Source organism: Acanthochromis polyacanthus, chromosome 18, assembly GCF_021347895.1.
Source record: "Acanthochromis polyacanthus isolate Apoly-LR-REF ecotype Palm Island chromosome 18, KAUST_Apoly_ChrSc, whole genome shotgun sequence".
Lineage (NCBI taxonomy): Eukaryota > Metazoa > Chordata > Actinopteri > Pomacentridae > Acanthochromis > Acanthochromis polyacanthus.
This window is the reverse complement of record NC_067130.1, coordinates 16,095,578-16,116,222: the sequence shown is the minus strand read 5'-3', so window position 1 is coordinate 16,116,222 and position 20,645 is coordinate 16,095,578. Positions and strand designations below refer to the sequence as shown.

General features: G+C 40.4%; 1 protein-coding gene across 4 annotated transcripts in view; it reads left to right on the top strand.

Annotated features, from left to right (window-relative positions):
• The first annotated feature begins 219 nt into the window (after nucleotides 1-219).
• The window catches only part of arhgef28a (Rho guanine nucleotide exchange factor (GEF) 28a), a 59,221-nt gene continuing 38,795 nt past the window's right edge, over nucleotides 220-20,645 (top strand). For 3 of the 4 annotated variants that reach the window (XM_051938672.1, XM_051938670.1, XM_051938671.1), the window contains exons 1-6: nucleotides 221-520; nucleotides 3,461-3,515; nucleotides 12,054-12,198; nucleotides 12,289-12,666; nucleotides 18,973-19,162; nucleotides 20,124-20,313. In XM_051938672.1, the coding sequence (XP_051794632.1) occupies nucleotides 3,483-3,515; nucleotides 12,054-12,198; nucleotides 12,289-12,666; nucleotides 18,973-19,162; nucleotides 20,124-20,313 (936 nt within the window). In that variant the 5' untranslated portion in view covers nucleotides 221-520; nucleotides 3,461-3,482. Of the gene's footprint in view, nucleotides 521-3,460; nucleotides 3,516-12,053; nucleotides 12,199-12,288; nucleotides 12,667-18,972; nucleotides 19,163-20,123; nucleotides 20,314-20,645 lie in introns of all 4 variants that reach the window. The other variant, XM_051938669.1, reaches the window with a different exon arrangement.

Genomic DNA, 20,645 nt, shown 5'->3' with positions numbered 1-20,645 from the left:
ACTCAAGTACAAATGTCATTCTTGAGTAAATGTACTCAGTTACTGTCCTCCACTGCCAGCATGCCTGTGGTTTCCTTTGTGTACAAACACAACTGAGGTCTTCATGCAGCTTGTCTCTGATTGGAGGAAATTTAACTGACAAACGACACCGTGCAATAATTACAGCCAATGCAAACATTACATAAAGCATCAATCTCCTATGAATAACATGGGCATGTGTCACATTATGAGACTGGTCCTGCCTCCTGGGAGCCTCTCCGATGCAGCCCGGTGTGAAGGGGCTGGACCAACCACAGCAGCCCGCAGAGGACGAACCGCTCCGGCGACACCTGCAAACAAACTCCAAACCGAGTCTCCGGCGAAGCGTGAAGACGCACGAAGCTGAAGCGGCTCACCTGGGATAAAGGCATGGACGAGTATCTGTAGTTTGCAAGCGAGGAAGAGAGCAAAAGAAAGACATTTTGAACAGTAAAAGTCGTGTTTCTGATCGGAGCGAGTGCTGGGAGACAGACGACAGCAGGTAATGGCAACCTGATTCATCCTCGCATGGAAAAGTTCTGCGTAAAAGTGCCTCTGACGAAAGCTGCAAGAAAATGCAGCCAGTTAGTTAGCCTTGATGATATTTTTGAGTCTTTCTTGCATCTGTCGCTTTATCTGTTTAATATAGATGGGTAAAACTGCTGATGCGTTCACAGGTAAAAGCGTAGCATGAATTTTTCGGCTTCCTCCCTATAAAATGCTGTTGAGTTAGTCTCATTGTTGTGATCCTGCAAGCATCATTTCAGCTGAGTTTTATACTCTGCTGACTGTATTTGACTGTTATTTGCGGGGGTTTCACTTCCCAGTGAAAGCAGTAGAGGTCATGTATTGTTCTGAAGGATACAATAATGTGGTGATAATGTGAAAGCCTGTTTTCACTTCAGTGTGTGACCAAATAAAACCACTGGCGTGCCTGAGACTTCAAGTTCCAATGAAAAGGGTGTGGAGACTGTTGTTCCAAGATTATTCTTTGGAATTACTGTCACTATCACAAGTAGTCTCAAAGAAGACCATTGAGAACAAGCAGTGGCACTGCTGAGTGTGCAATGATTATGCGTGGCGCTGAGCATTTTCTCCTTAAGTTGCATTACATAAAAGTGTAATTAACAAAGGCAGAAAATGTAAAAAAAAAAAAAAAACACCTTTTCATACAGTCTGTGATGACAGCTTATCATGTGAGAGGAATTAGATGATTCAATCATGCATCACTGGACAAAAATCTAAGGACAACAGGATGTGCTCGCTCAAGTCAAACAGGTATATAGGTGTCAAAATGTTTTCCCAAATGCGTTTTGACAACGTGCGTTCTCTTGTTATGTGTAATCTCTTTTCTCACGCTCTGTTCTTGAGTGCGTGGCCTTGAGCCAGGTCAGGTTTCTCCTTAGCACTGAACGTGTCAGCACCGAAGTCAGGCTGAAGACAATAACTGTCAAACTCTTTGCAAACCAGGAAAACACTAGACTATAAAACTTTGGATTTCGGGTTCATCCTTGCAGGTGCTGTGTCCTTTTCGCTTTCCTGATTCCTGTTCCAGTTGAAAACCTGAGCTCAAAGAAGCTCAAATCTTGATGGATGTTGGTTATTTCCTTGTGTGGACTTGTATAATGTCTTTAAGCCTTTTATAAAGGAAAGGCGACTAGATCTTTCATATTTGTTGACCTAATGGGGTGCAACCTGCCACCCAGGGATAATGTTTATTCTACTCTGTGATATATAAACCATCTCTAGTTCCATATTACAATAGTGTATCCCCAGTGATATGAATAGGATTAAAAACAGCTAGACGCCCAAGCCTGGGGTGTTACGCTCTTCTATTGATAATTGTGCTTTGGTCAAAATATTACAGCATGCAAATGTGACACTGATATTATTGTTAAACTAAACCTCCAGGACATCTTTTTGTATATTATAGTATAATATGACTGGAGCTGCTGTTAATACAGTGAATGATGCTCTTGTTGTTTTGCTGTGCCACTTTACAGGTTTATATTCACAAAACAACATAAAGTTATCTTGGTTTCAACATGCATGATATTGGATTTTTGCCATTGTCTGATTTTTGCCAATACTTTTCAACTCATTTTGGTTGATTGCAGAAATGTGCCCATATTTTTTCCACCTTAATGTGGAAAACATCAAGTCGCCTGTAGTGGAATTAACATATCATTATGCTTGCTTTTATTCTGATGGGCCACTACATGCATAAAATCTAATGCTTTGCGGATATCCACATTCACTGGGCGGTGACTGCTTTAACTTTCTAGTTAAATATGCCATAGTTACTTTAATGTAACATTTTCAAACAAAACATCATCCCAACAGGTGGTTTCTGTCTGTCAGTGTTCATTTTGGACCAATTTAAAGCCCTTATTAAATGATAAAGATTATGAGATTATCATCCTATATATTCAACTCATCGACCTTTCATTTGTGTTTATTTTGATGTAGAGTAGCTGTCATTGGCAAATAAACAGCGATTGTTTATTTTTTTGTTTAATAATTTGTTGTATTCAGTGTATTTCATTAAATTCTGAAGTTCATCGACAAAAAAAATTGTATTTGTTTAACTATTTATTTTATATTTGCTAAAAATATTAAACATTCTGTAATACCTGCTCCTACATTCTGATTTTTTCTTTCTGCTTTGTTGTTTTGTTTTTATAATTGTATGATGAATAGCCATCAAATTTGGAACTGTTAAAAGACGTCATCTTGGGCTATGAGAATAGGTGATGGGGTGAGAATAATAAAAATTGATAACTGGGACCTGACAGATTAAAGTGGATGATTTAGCAGAAACTCCCTAAAGATCGTTGATTTGTAACACTCGTGCAAAACAAACACATAGACAGAAGTAATGTGCTGCTAAGCCTCGGGATTAAAGTGTAATGCCTTGTTGGAGTGGCCTCAGCTGATGCAGATGAGTGTCTAGACAAAGTGCAAGTTGCAGAGACTGACACTTCTCTGCAGCTTTGAAGTCATGCACTATTCACAGCTGAGAGTGAAGTCACAGCGGATCAGGTGTGCTGATGATACAGTTACCCTTCCCTCCACTCCTGCACCCTTCCTGAAGAGCCGGACACTGCGGCTACTGTAGTTATTGTTGCATCACCCACACATCTGACCTCAGTGAACTAAAGACTGAAACTGCATCATTTATAGACAGTAAACATCTTACATCACCCCGGGAAAGGGTTTTCTAAGATCTTTAGCATATGTTCTGTCTGACTAGGAGAAATTCTTCTTGATTTTTTTTTTATTTTTTTACACCAATTATTTACATCATTGCATTGGATGATTGTGTGTTGAAACATTTGATGCTCTAATTACAGCACAGCTATAGATTGGACCACGTCTGCAGGCCACCCACAGGTGTTGATATTAACCTGACACTGTAGTAACGTGACTATTTCCTGTCCAGGTGTCTGGTGGATGGGGAGAAAATGGAGTTAAACAGAAGAGAGGTGCCTTTATACGTAAGTGACTGCATATTTTACTCTGTAGGTGCCTGATATGTTGGTGGTCTAGTAAAGGGGTCTGTTTGAGTATTTTTTTTTCCTCAATAGATGCAGAGTTCTCTAGTCTTTCATGTCTCAGTCCTGACTCTCTCTCTCTGTGCACTGGTTGACTGGTAAGCCTTGTGTTGCAGGTGAAACCCAAGCTAGCAGGGTTTCAGTCCCTGGGGAAGCTAGGCCTTAGACGACATGTTCACCTAATGACAAGGGCCCCTGAAAGCATGGCTTCCAGAATGGACATGGGACCAAGAATAAGAGAATAATATGCTCATTTGCCTTCAGGCTTTGAAACCTACAGTAGCAGAAATCTGGAGACGAAGAATTTGAAAATACAACCCTTCTGGATGGGGAAATGCATGTACCTAAAATGCATTAAAATCATAAAGCTACAAGTCAACATCCACATCAGCCTCCCTCTGCTGACTTTGTTAATCTTTATCCCATCTCACCTGAGCGTGAAAGCAAAACAAAGAGGAAGTGCAGAAGTCTAGTTTTTTTCTCATACCACTTGAATTACAATATGCTGAAAGGTTATTATGGAATTTTTGCTCAGTGAGGCCAAAAAAAGACTGTCTACCCCAGCTTTAAGGGGCTATACAAGCCTCATTTTATGAATTAGATAAATACACATTTTTCCTTTTTTGAAGCATGTGAGAGTGCAGAGTGCACAGGTGTGTTTGGATTATTGTTTGACATAGTACAACTTTGTTTTTCTTTACTGCTTTTACTTCTCCCATCTGCCCTCCTTCTCCCCTTCAATCTTCCATATACACCGTCTCTCGTTCTTTTTGTCTCTCTCTTGCCTCTATTCTCTCTTGTATGTGTGTGTGTGTGTGTGTGTGTGGAAGTCTGGGTGGGCCAATCACTGAAGCGTTGCCAGATTTCTGGTAAGCAGAGTGTCTGCTTGTTTTGCTGTGTCACCACTTTCAGAGGGGGGAAGGGGGCTCGCTCCAAAACCTTTGCCTCCGTTCACTCACTGAGGCTGATGGAGGACCCGTCTGAAACCCAGGCATGTGAATCATTACGGGCTCTACCGCTTGCACACATGCACCTCTCCATCTAGAGGAAGTGGCGTCTCCACCCTCTAAGGTCACAGCTCAACAGGAGCAACTCTCGCCGCTGAATGAGATCCAGATTTCAATGCCGGGCTTTGTGCAGACAAGCTGTGGCACACTGCTGTGATATAAAGGCTGCTATTGTAACACGCCCAGTAAAGTTTTATGGTGCACCTCCACACATGCAACATCGTGTCAGGTCCATGGCAGATACTGTTGGCAAAGACCAGTGGACAAATGGCTGCATTCAATCGCAGGCAGAAAGTCTTTCATTGAGCTCCAGTGCCAGACTTCATGCCAAAGTGATTTTGTGCGTCCAGGTGTATACGAGTGAGTAAAAGCGCTGCCCTTGCACGAACACTGTTGGTGAACGGGAAAGTCCAATTCTGCCGTGAGAAAGAAATGCACTAAAAATCACTATGCTTCTCAGTTGTAGCCATGCTAGCAGGGTAGCCCCACTCAGTGTCTGCCATCACATTTGTTCAGACTGAAAGACCTCTAAGTATTAAATGGATTGCCTTGAATGCCTTTTTATACAGACATTTATGGTGCCCAGAGGATAAATCTCATTTATGGGACTCTAGCAACCTTCAGTCTCCAAATATTGCATTGCACAGATACTTGAAATTTGATTCAGACATTCATGTTCCTCAGAGGATACACTGTAATCTAGCATTATCAGGTCAAATATTTAGCAGATCCATTATTTGGGATTGAAAACTAAGATGGTAAAAGTCATACCTGCTCAGCCTCATCTCATGAACCCTTTCAGACATGCACTCCTTTCCTTTAATCAGACGTCATCTGGTTGTGTCCGCTTCATGTCTAAATGAGCAATGACAATCTTACCAGCTTGGACCTAGTATATTTCCGTATCACTTTCAACATGACACAAGTCTGAACCGATTGCAGTCTCATTAATGGATAGGCACACACGAGGGATGAAATTGGAGTTGAGTGGAGAGTTTTTATTGCATTTGAACACAAATAGACATCAGAGAGAGTGCAAAAGACACCATTTGCAGCCAAAGTCATAAAACTCCTTTTTCATCCACTTTGCCTGACAATTTGACATCTATTACAAATTAAAGAATGTAGAAAAGAATGAAACTTTACTGAAATGAAGACAGACTTTCACGGGTCGTATTAAAGAAACTCAAGTAATAAATGGCACTCACGCTTTGGCAAAACATTAACAGGAGCAAAAGTTTAATTTGTTGCTTCCAACTGTTTGTAGGAGTCTTTCCTCTGAACTTATTAAATACCTGCAGCATCAAACCGCAGCAAGATCCATATGAAGGTTGCTAAACTAAGACCAGTATTACATATAATTAAAAATGATACCCTATGTATTGGCAGAATCAGTTAAACTCTAATGGCAAAGTTGCACTGTACCTTTTTTTACTTCAGATAAGTGACCCGTCACACACACAGAGACTACTGTCAGTTTAACAGATTGTTAAAACTAGCGATGCTACGTATCCCATGTCTGAAAAAGGCCTCTGTTTGCACGCTGATGTTAAGGGGCTATCTGTTTGAACTGAGAAGTTGGATGTTGTGAGCTGCCATTTGGAAATGTCTACAAAAATGTCCCCAGTAGTGGAATCTCTTACTTAGAAAATTGGAAGAACCTCTAAAACCCTTACCTTAAAAATGGTGACTCCACAGTAGTGCAATGTGCTGTTTGTTAGCACCTTGGTCTTATTTACATTTCATGAAATCCACAGAACCATCCATCTTCTGTCTGTGGGCATATTGTGCTAAATACCAGGTGTCTTGTTATCAACTGTCTGACAATGGCTAACCTGAAATCAACAGTTTTTCTTGAGGTGTGCGTCTTGGTCTATCCACCTGCTGTACCATGGACTGTATATAAAATATGAACATAGCCATTGTGACATCACTTATTGGTTTATGGACTACCATTTTGAAGCCTTGAGTTTGGAATTGTGCTGGGACCATCTTATTCTTGTAAAGAGAGAGTGGTGGATTTGACAGAGCACTTGAGGATGATATGCTTCCAGATATGCTAATGATCTGTCAATCACAACGTAGCATAACCTGCTTTATCGCTTATTTACGCTAAATTGGGCCATAATTACCAAAATGAACATCATGCTGTTTTGAAGGAGACTTAAAGCTAGCAATTAAAACCATAAACTCTTCAGGGTAAGGCTTACTGAGTTCACAAATCAAGTAAGAATTCATGTTATTTTCTCATAGACCTCTGTATAATCTCACTCAACTACTGCTGGCCATTTAAAAGAATGCACTTTCAAGGCACGTCTGCGTCAGCTTCACTCTTTTGAACTCTTTTTGGCTGGAATACACTCAACTTGGGTGTGACGTTATTCCCAGCTGAGACTTCTGAAGTAAATGAAACGCAGGAATAGTGTAGCTATTCACTGGACTGCCAGCAAGCATAGACTGTCTTGTTTCCTTATAGCCACTGTTATCTCAACACAGTATAGCTACATTCTCACAAATGGAGATAGATTAGGTGTATCCTTGTTGCACTGTTTGTTCAATTGCCAGCATGGTTTGATAATGTTAGTTATCGCAGTTCTCTTTGAGCTAGCAGTCTCTGTAATGGTTTATGACTTTTTTCCCTCTAAGTGCTGGGTTGATTGTGTTTGCTTTGCTTTTCACATGTCAGACCAACAGAAAAACCTCACTGTTCCAGTTGTTCATTGATGTCGCATGAGCCAGTCAGTCATTAAAGAAGAAACATTTACTTGAACACATAGGCCTGCAGTTATTACAGTGGCTTTCTCACATGTTGCACACCTAAAATATCAGCATGAGCCTTTATGGTTACTAGTTTCAGTAAGCGTGCTTCTCGATTATGCAACAGTGAGCATACTGACAGCACTGTTCTGTGAAATGAAATTTACTGGCAGCTTTCTCTGACATGTAGACTCGTTATGAGTACCACATTTGCACAGCAGATTAAGTCAGAGGTATTTGTCTCAGCTGAGTTAGAGAAAAAGCCCACAGCACAGTTTCTCCCTCAAGACTCCAAAGAGACTCCGGAGTTATTTTAGTTCATATGTGAATTGCCTTAAGTGTCATTGTATTATTGTCAGACTTCGGCGTGTTGAAAATGTTTTCACTTTGAAACACCCTTACATAACTCTCAGCCTGACAAATACTTTGCGGGATGCTTTAGCGTGTGTGACTGTTTATGAAATTATTGGAGCATGTGGAAGTCAGCAGAAGGGTCCAAGCTTTTCTCTGCCCTCTGTTGATTTTGATCAAAGCAAAGCCACTAAGTTACAATGATTTATCGTGGCTGTAACTGAATTCTCTCTTGTGATTTAATACGAGGATTACAGGAAACTTCATTGAGCAGTATAACTTTCCTTAATGAGACATAATGTCATTTGTGTCAGTTTCAAAACTGAAATACTGCACTGAGAAAAACTGACGTCGGACGGTCTTCTTGCTAAAGAGAACTGACTGTTACTGGAGCTGTTTTTGTTGTCGCACTGATCTTACTCCCCTGACGTCACCCACGTGTTACACTCAGGAGATCATGGCAAAGAGCTCTGGAGCTGATGACTGCTGGTTTCCTGGAGACCAGTGCAGCAGATCTGATGTTGTTTTTCCCCACTGAAAGGACAACAACATGTGGAGATAATAAGGTCATGTCAATGGTGTATCACTGGATTTAGTGGTTTAGTAAAAACATCTATTAAGCAAATGACCCACCATTCATTTTGCTGTATTGCAGCACAGTAGTTTTGTAGATTTGTATCGGTCTCTGGTTGCATATTTATTAAACCTCCTCATGTTTATATCCCACAGCTACTTCATGCCTCATCTGAAAACTGCCCATATGGGAGGCATGAGGTAAAACCACAAGGTGTTGAATATTTCATTGTTACTGGATCTGCTTGTGTCATGATAACACTCTGGAGAAAAGGCCATAGATCACAGCAGTCTGACGTCTTACGCCATCCTCCTTCCTCCCCAAGGCTCAAGAGAACAATTTGGATCAACCAAATTCTGTCTGATTAAATTGTGGCCGTGTAAGACAATATCGTCTGGGGCTGCTGCAGACTATTGGCACAATTAAGTGGAAACCATAGCCTCCTTGGAGGGAGTGAAAACAAAATCAAAAGATATTAGAAACAGTTGTTCACACATGCTCCATGCTCATTTGAAATGAACAGAAAAAAACATGGATAAAACTTGTTGCTGACTTATTGTGTGGCAATAATCAAGTAATTATGTACATTATCTGTGTCCAAATACATAGACAAAATTCTGCAAATGTAAAAGATTAATCCATAATTTGAAAATAGAAATAAATTCTGTTCCATTCCATAAATATGAAATTCCCCTCTTGCTTTTCCTCAATGAATGAGTTCCCAGTGTCCGACTGGCATTGTAAGAAGCCAGGAAGTCTACGCAAACCGCAGGCAGACATCTTATCATTTTGTTATGTGGAAAAACAATCAGCGATAGCAGAAGTGTGCACTAAGTGGTACGGCAGCTAACCACTTAACACACACTACAAGCTGAGAAAGTGCAGCTTGAGTCAGACCTCTTTATCGGTCCAAATAGCAAATAGTCTGCTAACACAGTGGGTCTGTGGCATTTCTACCTCCGAGTCACTGTAGACATGGCTCAGTTGGCAGCTGATGCCAGTTTGAATGCACTTTTAAAACTGCAGATTTCATGTAGCCTTAATATTGTTTAATCAGGAGGAAAATAAGCTTCAACTGTAAGATTTTGTAGAGGAATGATCCACCTGTAGTTCAGCAGAATTTAGCTTTTAAAAAAATCAAAAATCAAATGAAAGTCCCTCAAACATCTAAAAACTCCTTATTGAGTGTTAAAATCACATAATGAGAAGATTTTTCACTCTACACTGCAAAATGACAAATTTTAATATGGCAGTAATTTAGCTGTACATGTTTGAACCATAAACAGTGGCTCAGTGGAAGAACAATGGTATGGAAATCCCAACTCTGCCAGCTGATAGGATTGGTTCTTCAGGTTTGTTGTTCATGAAACCTCAGAAGTTTGAATCTGTGTTTTTCATCAATATCAAGGTGGAAATGCTTAGTCATGTTGTTGATTACTTATTTTGCTCATGATGTGTCTTCCAGTCTATATAAAAACATAATTTGGGCATGTAAACAAAATAAAAAAAACTTGATTTAAGATGAACAGATAGTAGCAGATGGAGAAGCCACAAATTGCAGTACTGTGGCCTGAGAAGAAAATAGCTGCGTTCTTTCAGTGCAATGTGGAGCTGGTGTAGACACTAAAAATACATTAAAACATGATGGATGTCCCAGCCTAAAGTAATAAAATAAGAATAAATAAAGGATGCCCTCATAAATCACGAGATAAAACCCTACACTGAGCACAAGAAAACAGAAGATAAGGATATTGCACAAGTGTGGAACTTGAAGTATGTGATCCCAGATACACTGTGAGCTAACCCTCTTGTAAAGGTCAATCTCGGGTGGAAAGTAATACTGAGGAGGTTAGTTAACAATGTGATTTCCTGTATTTGGTAATCTGTATTGAGGACAGTGTCAGTAAACACAAAGAACAACACTCTGCCAGCACATTGTTTGGTGAATGGCTGATCTGAAGTTACTGTAGATTAACGGATGGACCACTGAAGGAAAAGTTTGTTTGTTTAATGTGCGTGTGTGTGTGTGTGTGTGTGTGTGTGTGTGTGTGTGTGTGTGTGTGTGTGTGTGTGTGTGTGTGTGTGTGTGTGTGTGTGTGTGTGTGTGTGTGTGTGTGTGTGTGTGTGTGTGTGTGTGTGTGTGTGTGTGTGTGTACACCGCATCAGTGACAACAGACAGTTTGCATAGGGGTGGCCAGGCTTAGACAATTATTCACACTAGGGTGACACAATGTCCTGTTAAATCCTTTTTTCACTAAATAACTGTTAGCCAAACAGCCATTTTTTGGTGATTCACTCTTATTGTTTTCTTGTGCTACAACATTGCAACATAGAGGTACATGAGAACTCATAAGGTAAAATGAGCTATTTTATGCAATCCTCAACTGATTAAAAATCTGGAATGGTTGCTTAAGATTTTCCTTTTGACCTGTCACGAAAGCTCACAAGATTATTACAGTTTCAATTACATGAAATATTTTTTTATGAGACATGTAAGCCACTCACGGTGAAAGGACACTTAGCTAATTGAGACGAGTTTTGACACCCTGTCTTTTTTTCTTTTGCGTTTTCTTTTTTGAGCTGCAATTTCTGAGTCAGTCTTGTGTTGTTTTGCAGTTTTTTTTTTTTAATCTCTTTAGCGCTTCCCTGCAGTGTCATTTAAGAGTTCATGCAGTCATGAACAAAAGCTTCCTTACACGTGTAAATACCATATATATATGTATATATATATATATATATAAATATATATATCAAAGCAGACTTGAGTTTATAGTGACTCTTATGACTATGAATCTATAATGGAACCACTGAAACCCATGTGTCTTTGTCACACTCATGTGACACTCATTTGTTTTAGTTCTTTCATAGACTTCTTATAGGTCTTTGGGAGAAAATATACATAAGTACATACATAATTGTATGGCAACTTTTGTGAGAGCTAAATCCACAGCTGAACCTAAATCATACATATTTTAACGAATAACATCATGTATAATCATGAAATCTTTGAATTTCTACCAAATCAGTGTAAATTTGCGCTCTTACAGTTCTGCATAAAAGTTATATCAGAAAAATTGGCCACCTCTTGGCTGCACCCCTGCATAGCACAATTGTCTATGGAGTCAAATCTTTGTATTCATAAAAAACATGTGATGATCTTTGGGATGCCAGAAAAAAAACATTGCGTCAGTGACGTCAATTAAAAACCAATAACAATGATTTGAAAACAATAAAGAATGTCTTTGTGGCAGTGGTTTGTAAAGAAGACACTGTGGAGAGCAGCTAATTCCCAATGTGAGAAAATAGCTGGTGTCTTTCTTCCTTCTTCTTTTTCCCCTGCTGACACTCAGTACAATGACTGCAGTGAACTTAGAGATATTGAAATTAAAGTTACTGCAGTGTGAGAAGAAATTACACATTTCCTGGAAAGGAAAGGTCTTTGCACAAGAACTCTTACAGTGTAGGTTGCACTGAGAAACACCAAAAGTAAGCAATAAAAGTCACCAGTCTATCACGGGGCTACATATAGAGGCAAACAAGCACGCTCACATTCACACCTACGGAAAATTTAGAATCATCTATTTAACCTCAGCATGTTTTTGGACTGTGGGAGGAAGCCGGAGAACCCAGAGAAAACCCACACATGCACAGGGAGAACATGCAAACTCTACACAGAAAGATCCCTGGCCTGGATGCAAACTGGGGATCTTCTATAAAAGATGACTCAATAATTCGATTATGAATCATGTGTTTTGGATGCATTGTAAATGGATATCGTTTCTCTCATCTCAGGGACAAGTGGAGGCACATGCAAGGTTGCGAACCAGAGCTCCTGAAAATGCAGAGTTTTATGTTGTTGTGCAAGGCTCTAGACTTACACATGTGACGACAGCTAAAAGAGTCGATGATGGACTGAGTCTTTGCTTCACAGTTCCAGGTAAATCTCTCAGTCAACTCAGCACCACTCAGTAGGTGTCTTTGCCTGTCATCGTCTGACTTGATCTTTCATGTTTTTTTCTTCCCACAGGCCACGACCTCGTTGAAGTTGTCTCTGTCACTTGCTGCTTGTACATACAGGACCAAGTCGAGCCACGTGAGGGTGAAGCCTCTCTTGAATACCTCAGTGACGTGGCCCAGGAAGCAGCAGAGTACTTAAGTGCAAACAGGGAGCAGCTTGGCCCCCAGAGCTACCTAGAAGTCCTGAAGAGGTTTCCTATGTTGATGCAATCAGCTAATGAGGAGCTCTGTGCTGGGCAGTTGGGTCACAACGAGCAGGAGGTGCAGCTCGGACGAAGTTCAGGCGATGACGTTGATGTGAGGCTGCTGGATGAGGCGATCACACAGGCTCTGGCTAACATGGATTACCCTCATCAGTGGAAAACCCCTGACAGTCAGCCGAGAGAAGGTAATAAATGGGAAGTGGGAACACAAGTCATGAGCTCGACACTTCAGCAGTCGCCTGCCTGTTCCTAGTGCCTAAAACATACCAGTGTGCACATGAATCATTTACAATTCAAAAAACAAACTCATCTAAGTAGAAAAAAACACATTCATGAGGTCAGTGTTGGTGTGGATAATTTTAGTCTCAGTTAAGGATGTTTAGCATTAAATCCAGGAAAACTCAACTGGTCACAGCTGTCACATCCCAGTTTGTCCTGTCCTACTTCCTGGATCATCCTCAGAGGTCAGATGTCAGGGATTCCCCCTTTACTCAGCAGATTTCTGTTGTTGTCACTGTTTCGTACAGAGGCTTTTCACAAGAGTTTGTCCGCCTAATTTTAAAACAAAAAACCAGACAAATTTTCTAACTTGGCGCTGCTGATACTTTTGCTTCCATTGACCCCAGTTTTTTTAAAATATCCACTCTGTTTTCAAATAGACTCTTTCTTCACTAACGGCTGTACATTTTCCAAGAACAGGAAGTCTGTTTCTGTAAATCTGCTGAGTTTTTTTTTAAAACCATGGATGCACTGGTGATTCAACCCAAATTATCAGGGTCAAAAATGAAGAGAAGTGAAATTCTGGTTGTAAAGAAATTCTACGCTATATTCATATTTTTGCTCACTTACCAGTGTTATTTAAAGTCTGTACTACTGCTTACCTGCTATGCCACGCTAAAAACATAACTATAACATTAAAAGTTATCTATAAAGGGCAATTTTCTTATCTGGAACTGAGGGGAATTTGGAATATCTTGAGCTAGAATTCTGACTGTTGAGATCTCCAACCAGAATTTGTATCAGTTATAGTTCAGCTGCAGTTATTTGCATTTCATATTCAGCTTCAGTTGAATTGTCGGTATCTGTAATGTGAAACCTGGGTACAAGTGATACGTCCTTGAAACCATGACATTGTCTGAAATGTTCTGTTTGACTAGGAAGAACTGGGTTTCATATTTCTGCAATACATATTCATATGTCCAGTCTAGCTATTAAATGTTGAAGCTCCTTTCCATAGATTTCAACACTGTACAGTATGCACCTGACAACGATAACTGATATAGACAAAAGCTCTCTACATATATTCACAAGATACACTGATCAGTCACAACATTATGACCGCTGACAGGCGAGGTGAATAACATAGATCAGATTGGTTCTCTGTGGTGTTCTGCTGGAAAACCTTTGATTTTAGCATCCGTGTTGATGAGACTTAGACATTAAAATAAATATTGTCCCAGAACAAGCACACTCCTTCATGCAAATAACAGTCCCAGATGTCACTGGCCTACACCTGCAGGAAAATGCACCCCATGACATTGCAAAAACATCAAACAATCAGGAACGTCTTGAGGAACATGACAGTTGCCCAAGATGTTGGTTTGACCCCCATTCTGATCAAACATCAACAGGATGCAGTGGAACAAGTTTGATTCAGAAGCTGCACAACCCAAAGTATCCAAAAGATTCACTGCAAACATCCTGGTTCTAGACCCCATAGGGCATCCTGAAAGGTCCTCTTGTGTATTTCCAATGGTTCAGAGCATTTCTGACCACATAAGGGGGACCAACACAATATTAGACAGGTGGTCATAATGTTATGATCGGTTTATCTCATAGGGCCAGATTTGTACAAGAACTGTCTTCATAGTGGAAAGTTACAAAATATGTAAGAAAACTGTGTTTGTCCTTTACATTAGTATTGTTGTGGTATTCTGGTGTTGAATAGCTTCTGATTCAATCTTATCTGACTGACCAGCCCGATTCTTTCATCACATGACCCACAGGACCAGCCAGTCAGCCCGACAAAGGCCGGTGTGCTCAAAAGACGGTGCAATTACTGCCATTATTCCTCTTGGGTCAGATTAGAGTTGTCTTGCAGACCTCTTTGTCTACTAAATCAACTCCCACAATCCTCCTCTGCACCGCACTCCCACTCCTTTACACCACCGCTGTGTGAGTTATTTCTGGCCTCAGATGTAGTCATTATTACGTTCTGTTATTTTAAAGCAGTGAGCTTTCCTTGTTATGAAGAAAGACGGTTACAACACTGAAGAGTATGAGCACATGTCACACCAGAACACAAGGATAAGATGGATAATAAATTGTGCTGATAGTTGGTACAGATAGCTCTTTGCCCCTTTAGAGTTCCAGACTGTTTGTATTCAGCATGGCCAGAAAAAGGAAGTGACACCACAGACAGACTGGAGCCAACAAATTCACATGTCTTACTGAAGGCCGAATACAGTCCTAGTGTGTCCTCTCATTAGACGGTCTGTGTATGGTCAGGGTTTGCTTAGAGAAAGCAAATGTCCATGCAAAACTCGGGCACGGTGCAAATGCAAAGCAGGTGTCGGCCCTGAACCCACCCGCCAGTGCACTATTTGCAATAACAACTATCTGACAATGACATTCTTGTCCGTTGAACTTTGCATGAAGAGTATGTTCAGTATTTGCTCCCCTTGGTTTGTCGAAACTGGGTCACAATTAATGGCACCATTGTGGAGGTGAGGGGGGCATTTCAGTTCATCTCAGGCCTGCAGCTACAAACTGAAGGGGAAGGGGAAAGTGTTCTGCACATTGTTTCTGGATTCAGAAGATGGCACCCTGGCGACCCTCACCCTCACTTCACTCACACTTCAGGGGAAAACCCAACGATAAAGTACCTCTTGTTCTTTTTTAAAATGGACCTTCTTCCTGTGATAATAAAACAAGCAGGATGTAAATGGAAGATTTTTGCTGAGCAGCGATCAGCAGGAAGCGTTGACCTGATGGCAAAGCATCATTCAGACCTACAGAGAATCAAGATTGTTGAAGTGCCCGTATACTTACTGTTTATACTCCAGTGAACATGAGGCAAGAGGCAGCAACTGTTTCAGAGGCAGCAGGTGTTTCTGCAGTCAGACATCTAGTTCTTCTAGAAAGTAATATTGTTGAAATACTGCAAACTTTGCATAACTCAGTCAGTCATTCCTTCATCTGCACAGTGTGAACATGCCGCACATTCCAGGAATACACAGCAGCTGATCTGTGCATCAGCACATTGTGATCTAGTGTTTGAAGGCTGAACGTTTACATAGGTGAAGTGTAGTGTACAGGGCTGATACTGATTATTGATATTTGGGAGATTCCAGTAAAAATAAATCAAGTGAAAGTATTCTTTTTTACATTAGCATATTACATAAAAAATATTTTTGAGAAAGATGTGCTTAGAAGTCACATACTAAACAGTTTATTTTGCAGTTTATTTATAGCTGAAAAGCAAATTTTTTCAATGCTGTGGGGAAAAACTGTGTATCAGTGACAGTTTTTAGTCTGGAAACTCTGAACTCCAATTTCTTGTTATTGATTGATAAATTAACATCATGTTACACTTCAAGGCACACTGGTTTAACATTTCATGAAGTTTAGGTAAAACGACATGCTGCACATCTCTTCTGTGTTTGAGCTGCAATGATTAATGGAATAGCTGTCAACTAGTTGAACAACAGGGCTGCACAGTGGGGTAGTGGTTAGCACTTTCGCCTTGCAACAAGAAGATCCCCGGTTCAAATCCCGGGGTGGGCCTGGGATCTTTCTGCATGGAGTTTGCATGTTCTCCCTGTGCATGCGTGGGTTTTCTCCGGGCACTCCAGCTTCCTCCCACAGTCCAAAAATGTGCTGAGGTTAATAGGATACTCTAAATTGCCCGTAGGTGTGAATGTGAGTGGGATTGTTCGTCTATATATGTGGCTCTGCTACAGACTGGCAACCTGTCCAGGGTGTCCCCTGCCTTCGCCCGAGTCAGCTGGGATAGGCCCCAGCACCCCCCACGACCCTAATGAGGATAAAGCGGTGTATAGAGAATGGATGGATGGATAGTTGAACAACAGATTAACTGGTTTAGAATTTTTTTTGACCTTCTTTCTCCCAAAAGCTGCCATTAAAAAACTGCCAAATGACACCATATGTCAGAGACAGTTAAAACAGCAAGTACTGTCAGACTTGTAACTTTTTGGTAGTCTACTGATTTGTCACTTACACACGTGGACAAAATTGTTGGTACCCCTCAGTTAAAGAAGGAAAAACCCACAATTCTCACTGAAATCACTTGAAACTCACAAAAGTAACAATAAATAAAAATTTATTGAAAATTAAATAATCAAAAACAGCCATTACTTTTGAATTGTTGATTAACATAATTATTTAAAAAAACAAACTAATGAAACAGACCTGGACAAAAATGATGGTACCTCTATAAAAGATTGAAAACTATTTGACCAGAGTGACATGATTAACTCAGGTGTGTCATTTAATTGACATCACAGGTGTTTCCAAACTCATAATCGGTCAGTCTGCCTATTTAAAGGGAGACAAGTAGTCACCCTGCTGTTTGGTGAAAAGGTGTGTACCACACTGAACATGGACAACAGAAAGCGAAGGAGAGAATTGTGCCAGGACATCCGAAAAAAAATGATAGACAAACATCTTAAAGGTAAAGGCTATAAGACCATCTCTAAACAGCTTGAAGTTCCTGTGACAACAGTGGCTCATATTATTCAGAAGTTCAAGACCCACGGGACAGTAGCCAACCTCCCTGGACGTGGCCGCAAGAGGAAAATTGATGACAAATTGAAGAGACGGATCGTTGGAATTGTATCCAAAGAGCCCAGAGCAACCTCCAAAGAAATTAAAGGTGAACTCCAAGGCCAAGGTACATCAGTGTCAGATCGCACCATTCGTCGTTGTTTGAGCCAAAGTGGACTTCATGGGAGACGACCAAGGAGGACACCACTGCTGAAAAAAACTCATAAAAAAGCCAGACTGGAATTTGCAAAAATGCATGTTGACAAGCCACAAAGCTTCTGGGAGAATGTCCTTTGGACAGATGAGACCAAACTGGAGCTTTTTGGTAAGGCACATCAACTCTATGTTCATAGACTCAAAAACCAAGCATACGAAGAAAAGAACACTGTCCCTACGGTGAAACATGGAGGAGGCTCAGTAATGTTTTGGGGCTGCTTTGCTGCATCTGGCACAGGGTGTCTTGAAAGTGTGCAAGGTACGATGAAATCTGAAGACTATCAAGGCATTCTGGAGAGAAATGTGCTGCCTAGTGTCAGAAAGCTTGGTCTCAGTCGCAGGTCATGGGTCTTCCAACAGGACAACGATCCAAAACACACAGCCAAAAACACCCAAGAATGGCTGAGAGAAAAGCGTTGGACTATTCTAAAGTGGCCTTCTATGAGCCCAGACCTGAATCCCATTGAACATATGTGGAAGGAGCTGAAACATGCCATTTGGAGAAGACACCCATCAAACCTGAGACAACTGGAGCTGTTTGCTCATGAGGAGTGGGCCAAAATACCTGTTGACAGCTGCAGAACGCTCATTGACAAATACAGAAATCGTTTAATTGCAGTGATTGCCTCAAAAGGTTGTGCAACAAAATATTAAGTTATGGGTACCATCATTTTTGTCCAGCCCTATTTCATTAGTTTGTTTTTTTAAATAATTATGTTAATCAACAATTCAAAAGTGATGGCTGATTTTGATTATTTAATTTTCAATCAATTTTTATTTATTGTTACTTTTGTGAGTTTCAAGTGATTTCAGTGAGAATTGTGGGTTTTTCCTTCTTTAACTGAGGGGTACCAACAATTTTGTCCACGTGTGTATCAAAATCTTAGCTTAAAATCAGGAATCAGAATCTCTTTATTCTGCATGTCTAATTTAGTATTTTACCAAAATTCATTTTTTTGTTCTAACCAGAATCCAAAAATTCTACTTTCCTTGTCACACCCATAATCCCACTAGTGACGTAACTGTGATGAAAAGTTTGCAGTTTTTTGGCTCAACTATACAGGCTGTGTTTAGAGCAAATAGAAGACTGAATGGTGTGGAGACAAATTTAAAAAAGCAAAGTAACCATTTTTGCAGTATTTATGACATATTTAGACAGTTATTGATTCTATTTTATTTGTATGTATTTTTTAAATAAATGAATAAATTATTATTATTTATTCATAGAAATTTCAAAGGAACTTTTCACAATGTTTGTGCTGTTTCCACAGAGGTACAGGACTTTATTTTTTTTTTCTTTAAAAAACAGAAGATGTTTGGATTTCAGAGGCACCATCTTGGACTTTGTGTGACACTGATGGATCTTTCATAACTTTCAGACATTTTGTAGACCAAATAACTAATTGCTTAATTGAGAAAATAATAAACAACAGTTAGTTTTACCCTACTTCATGTAATTCTATCCTCATTTTTTGTCTCTTTCTCTGTAGCTGCTGAACTTAACCCCAGAGAAACCCTGCTTCACCTTGCAGCGCGTTTGGGTTTGGTCCACCTCGCTCGTTTCCTAATTCACCAACCGAGAGGCCAGAGGACGTTGACTTTGCCCAACGAGGAAGGACACACTCCACTCCAGCTGGCCCAGAAGGATGGACAGCACGACATGTTCAGGATGCTGGCAGCGTAAGGCTTTGAGTTTATCTGTCATCCAGTCCTTTCTGTAATACATTAATGCCTTCATCAAATAACTCGTTCTGCTTCAGATACTTCAACAAATAGCATTAATTGCTTCCTGTAGCCAGTTTAAAGGGAATTTCTCAAACTATTTAAGGAGTTTGAAGGCTTTCTGGAACCATTTAATTTTATTGCCAGTAAAGCTGATGCACATTAGTTGCTCATTATATCAATAATCTACCACAAACAACACAAAGCCTAAGATCCTATTGTTAACAGAGGAAAGGCAACCATTTCTTTCTACTCCACATAATAAGTATTGCAGCTCTAAGGGCACACATGACCACACATGCCAACATGAAACATTTTAATCTTACGACCTGATCAAACCACTTCTCACAAGTAAGTCTGTTATTTTCCATTGGTTAAACTACAGAGCTACACGTGCTACTCAACCAGTAAAAGAAAACATTAGACCCACAGCTAAATCCTTGTTTGCTTCTAGGCAGCAACTGAAATCCACTCAAGCAGCAAAAGAAAAGCCAGTGTTTGTAGACTACACGGTAAAGTTGCTCCAGGTGTGGAAAAAGGTCATATTTCAAAGTGTGACAGCTGCCATTTGAAGGTAACATTAGCTGCATTTAAAAAAAAAGCTCAACAAAGGTCGAAACACACACAATGTGCTCATGCATCAAACGTGAAACATCTGTGTAATGCAGGACAAACGTTTGGTTTTTCCACCTGCAGCGATAAAGTTGCACACATAGAGCTTGAAAGCGTGTTAGTGGAAACAAAGCATACAGATACTGTGACAACAATAGCACATGGTGACTAATGATTATTTTTGATAAGGCTGGTTCATAAGAGAGGCTGCTTTATGTTCTCGTGAAATTCACTTGTTAAAACTGTTTTAACGTTTCATCTGTTAGTTTCAAGCGTGCTCACCTTTGTTCCCGTCTTTCTTCATCAGTCCTCCAGGTCCCGGAGTCAGTCCTGTTCCTGCTGTGTGCTGCGTTTGGTCCGACAGCTCCTCCATGTTGCGATACTCTCCTGGGACAGACTCTCTGACCCTCACTGTGCACCAGGCTTCTGGTTGCTGCCCTCAGGACGTTGTCGTGGCTTTGCGAGACAGATTGGGAGACCACAGCATCATCAAGCTGGTGAGATCAAACCGCCTTGATTTAAAGCCAATAATGTCGTCTAATCTGCACCTAAATATCGTGAAAAAATGCCTCTCTGCATGATTTAGTGAGATCAGGCCCTTTGCATAGGTTTTGTTTGGGCTTATTGTTTATACAAGTATTCTCACACCCTTACAGTTTGATAAGAATTGAGCAGATAACAGTGAAGACACTGCTGCAGCTAATGCAGGTCTTAAATCAGAGGGTGGGAAGGGATAACATGAGAATAAAACACGGGTCAGGTTGTGGTGATGTTAGCATGTGCAGAATAAACCATTTGGAATGTTTCATCATATTATTCACACTGTATA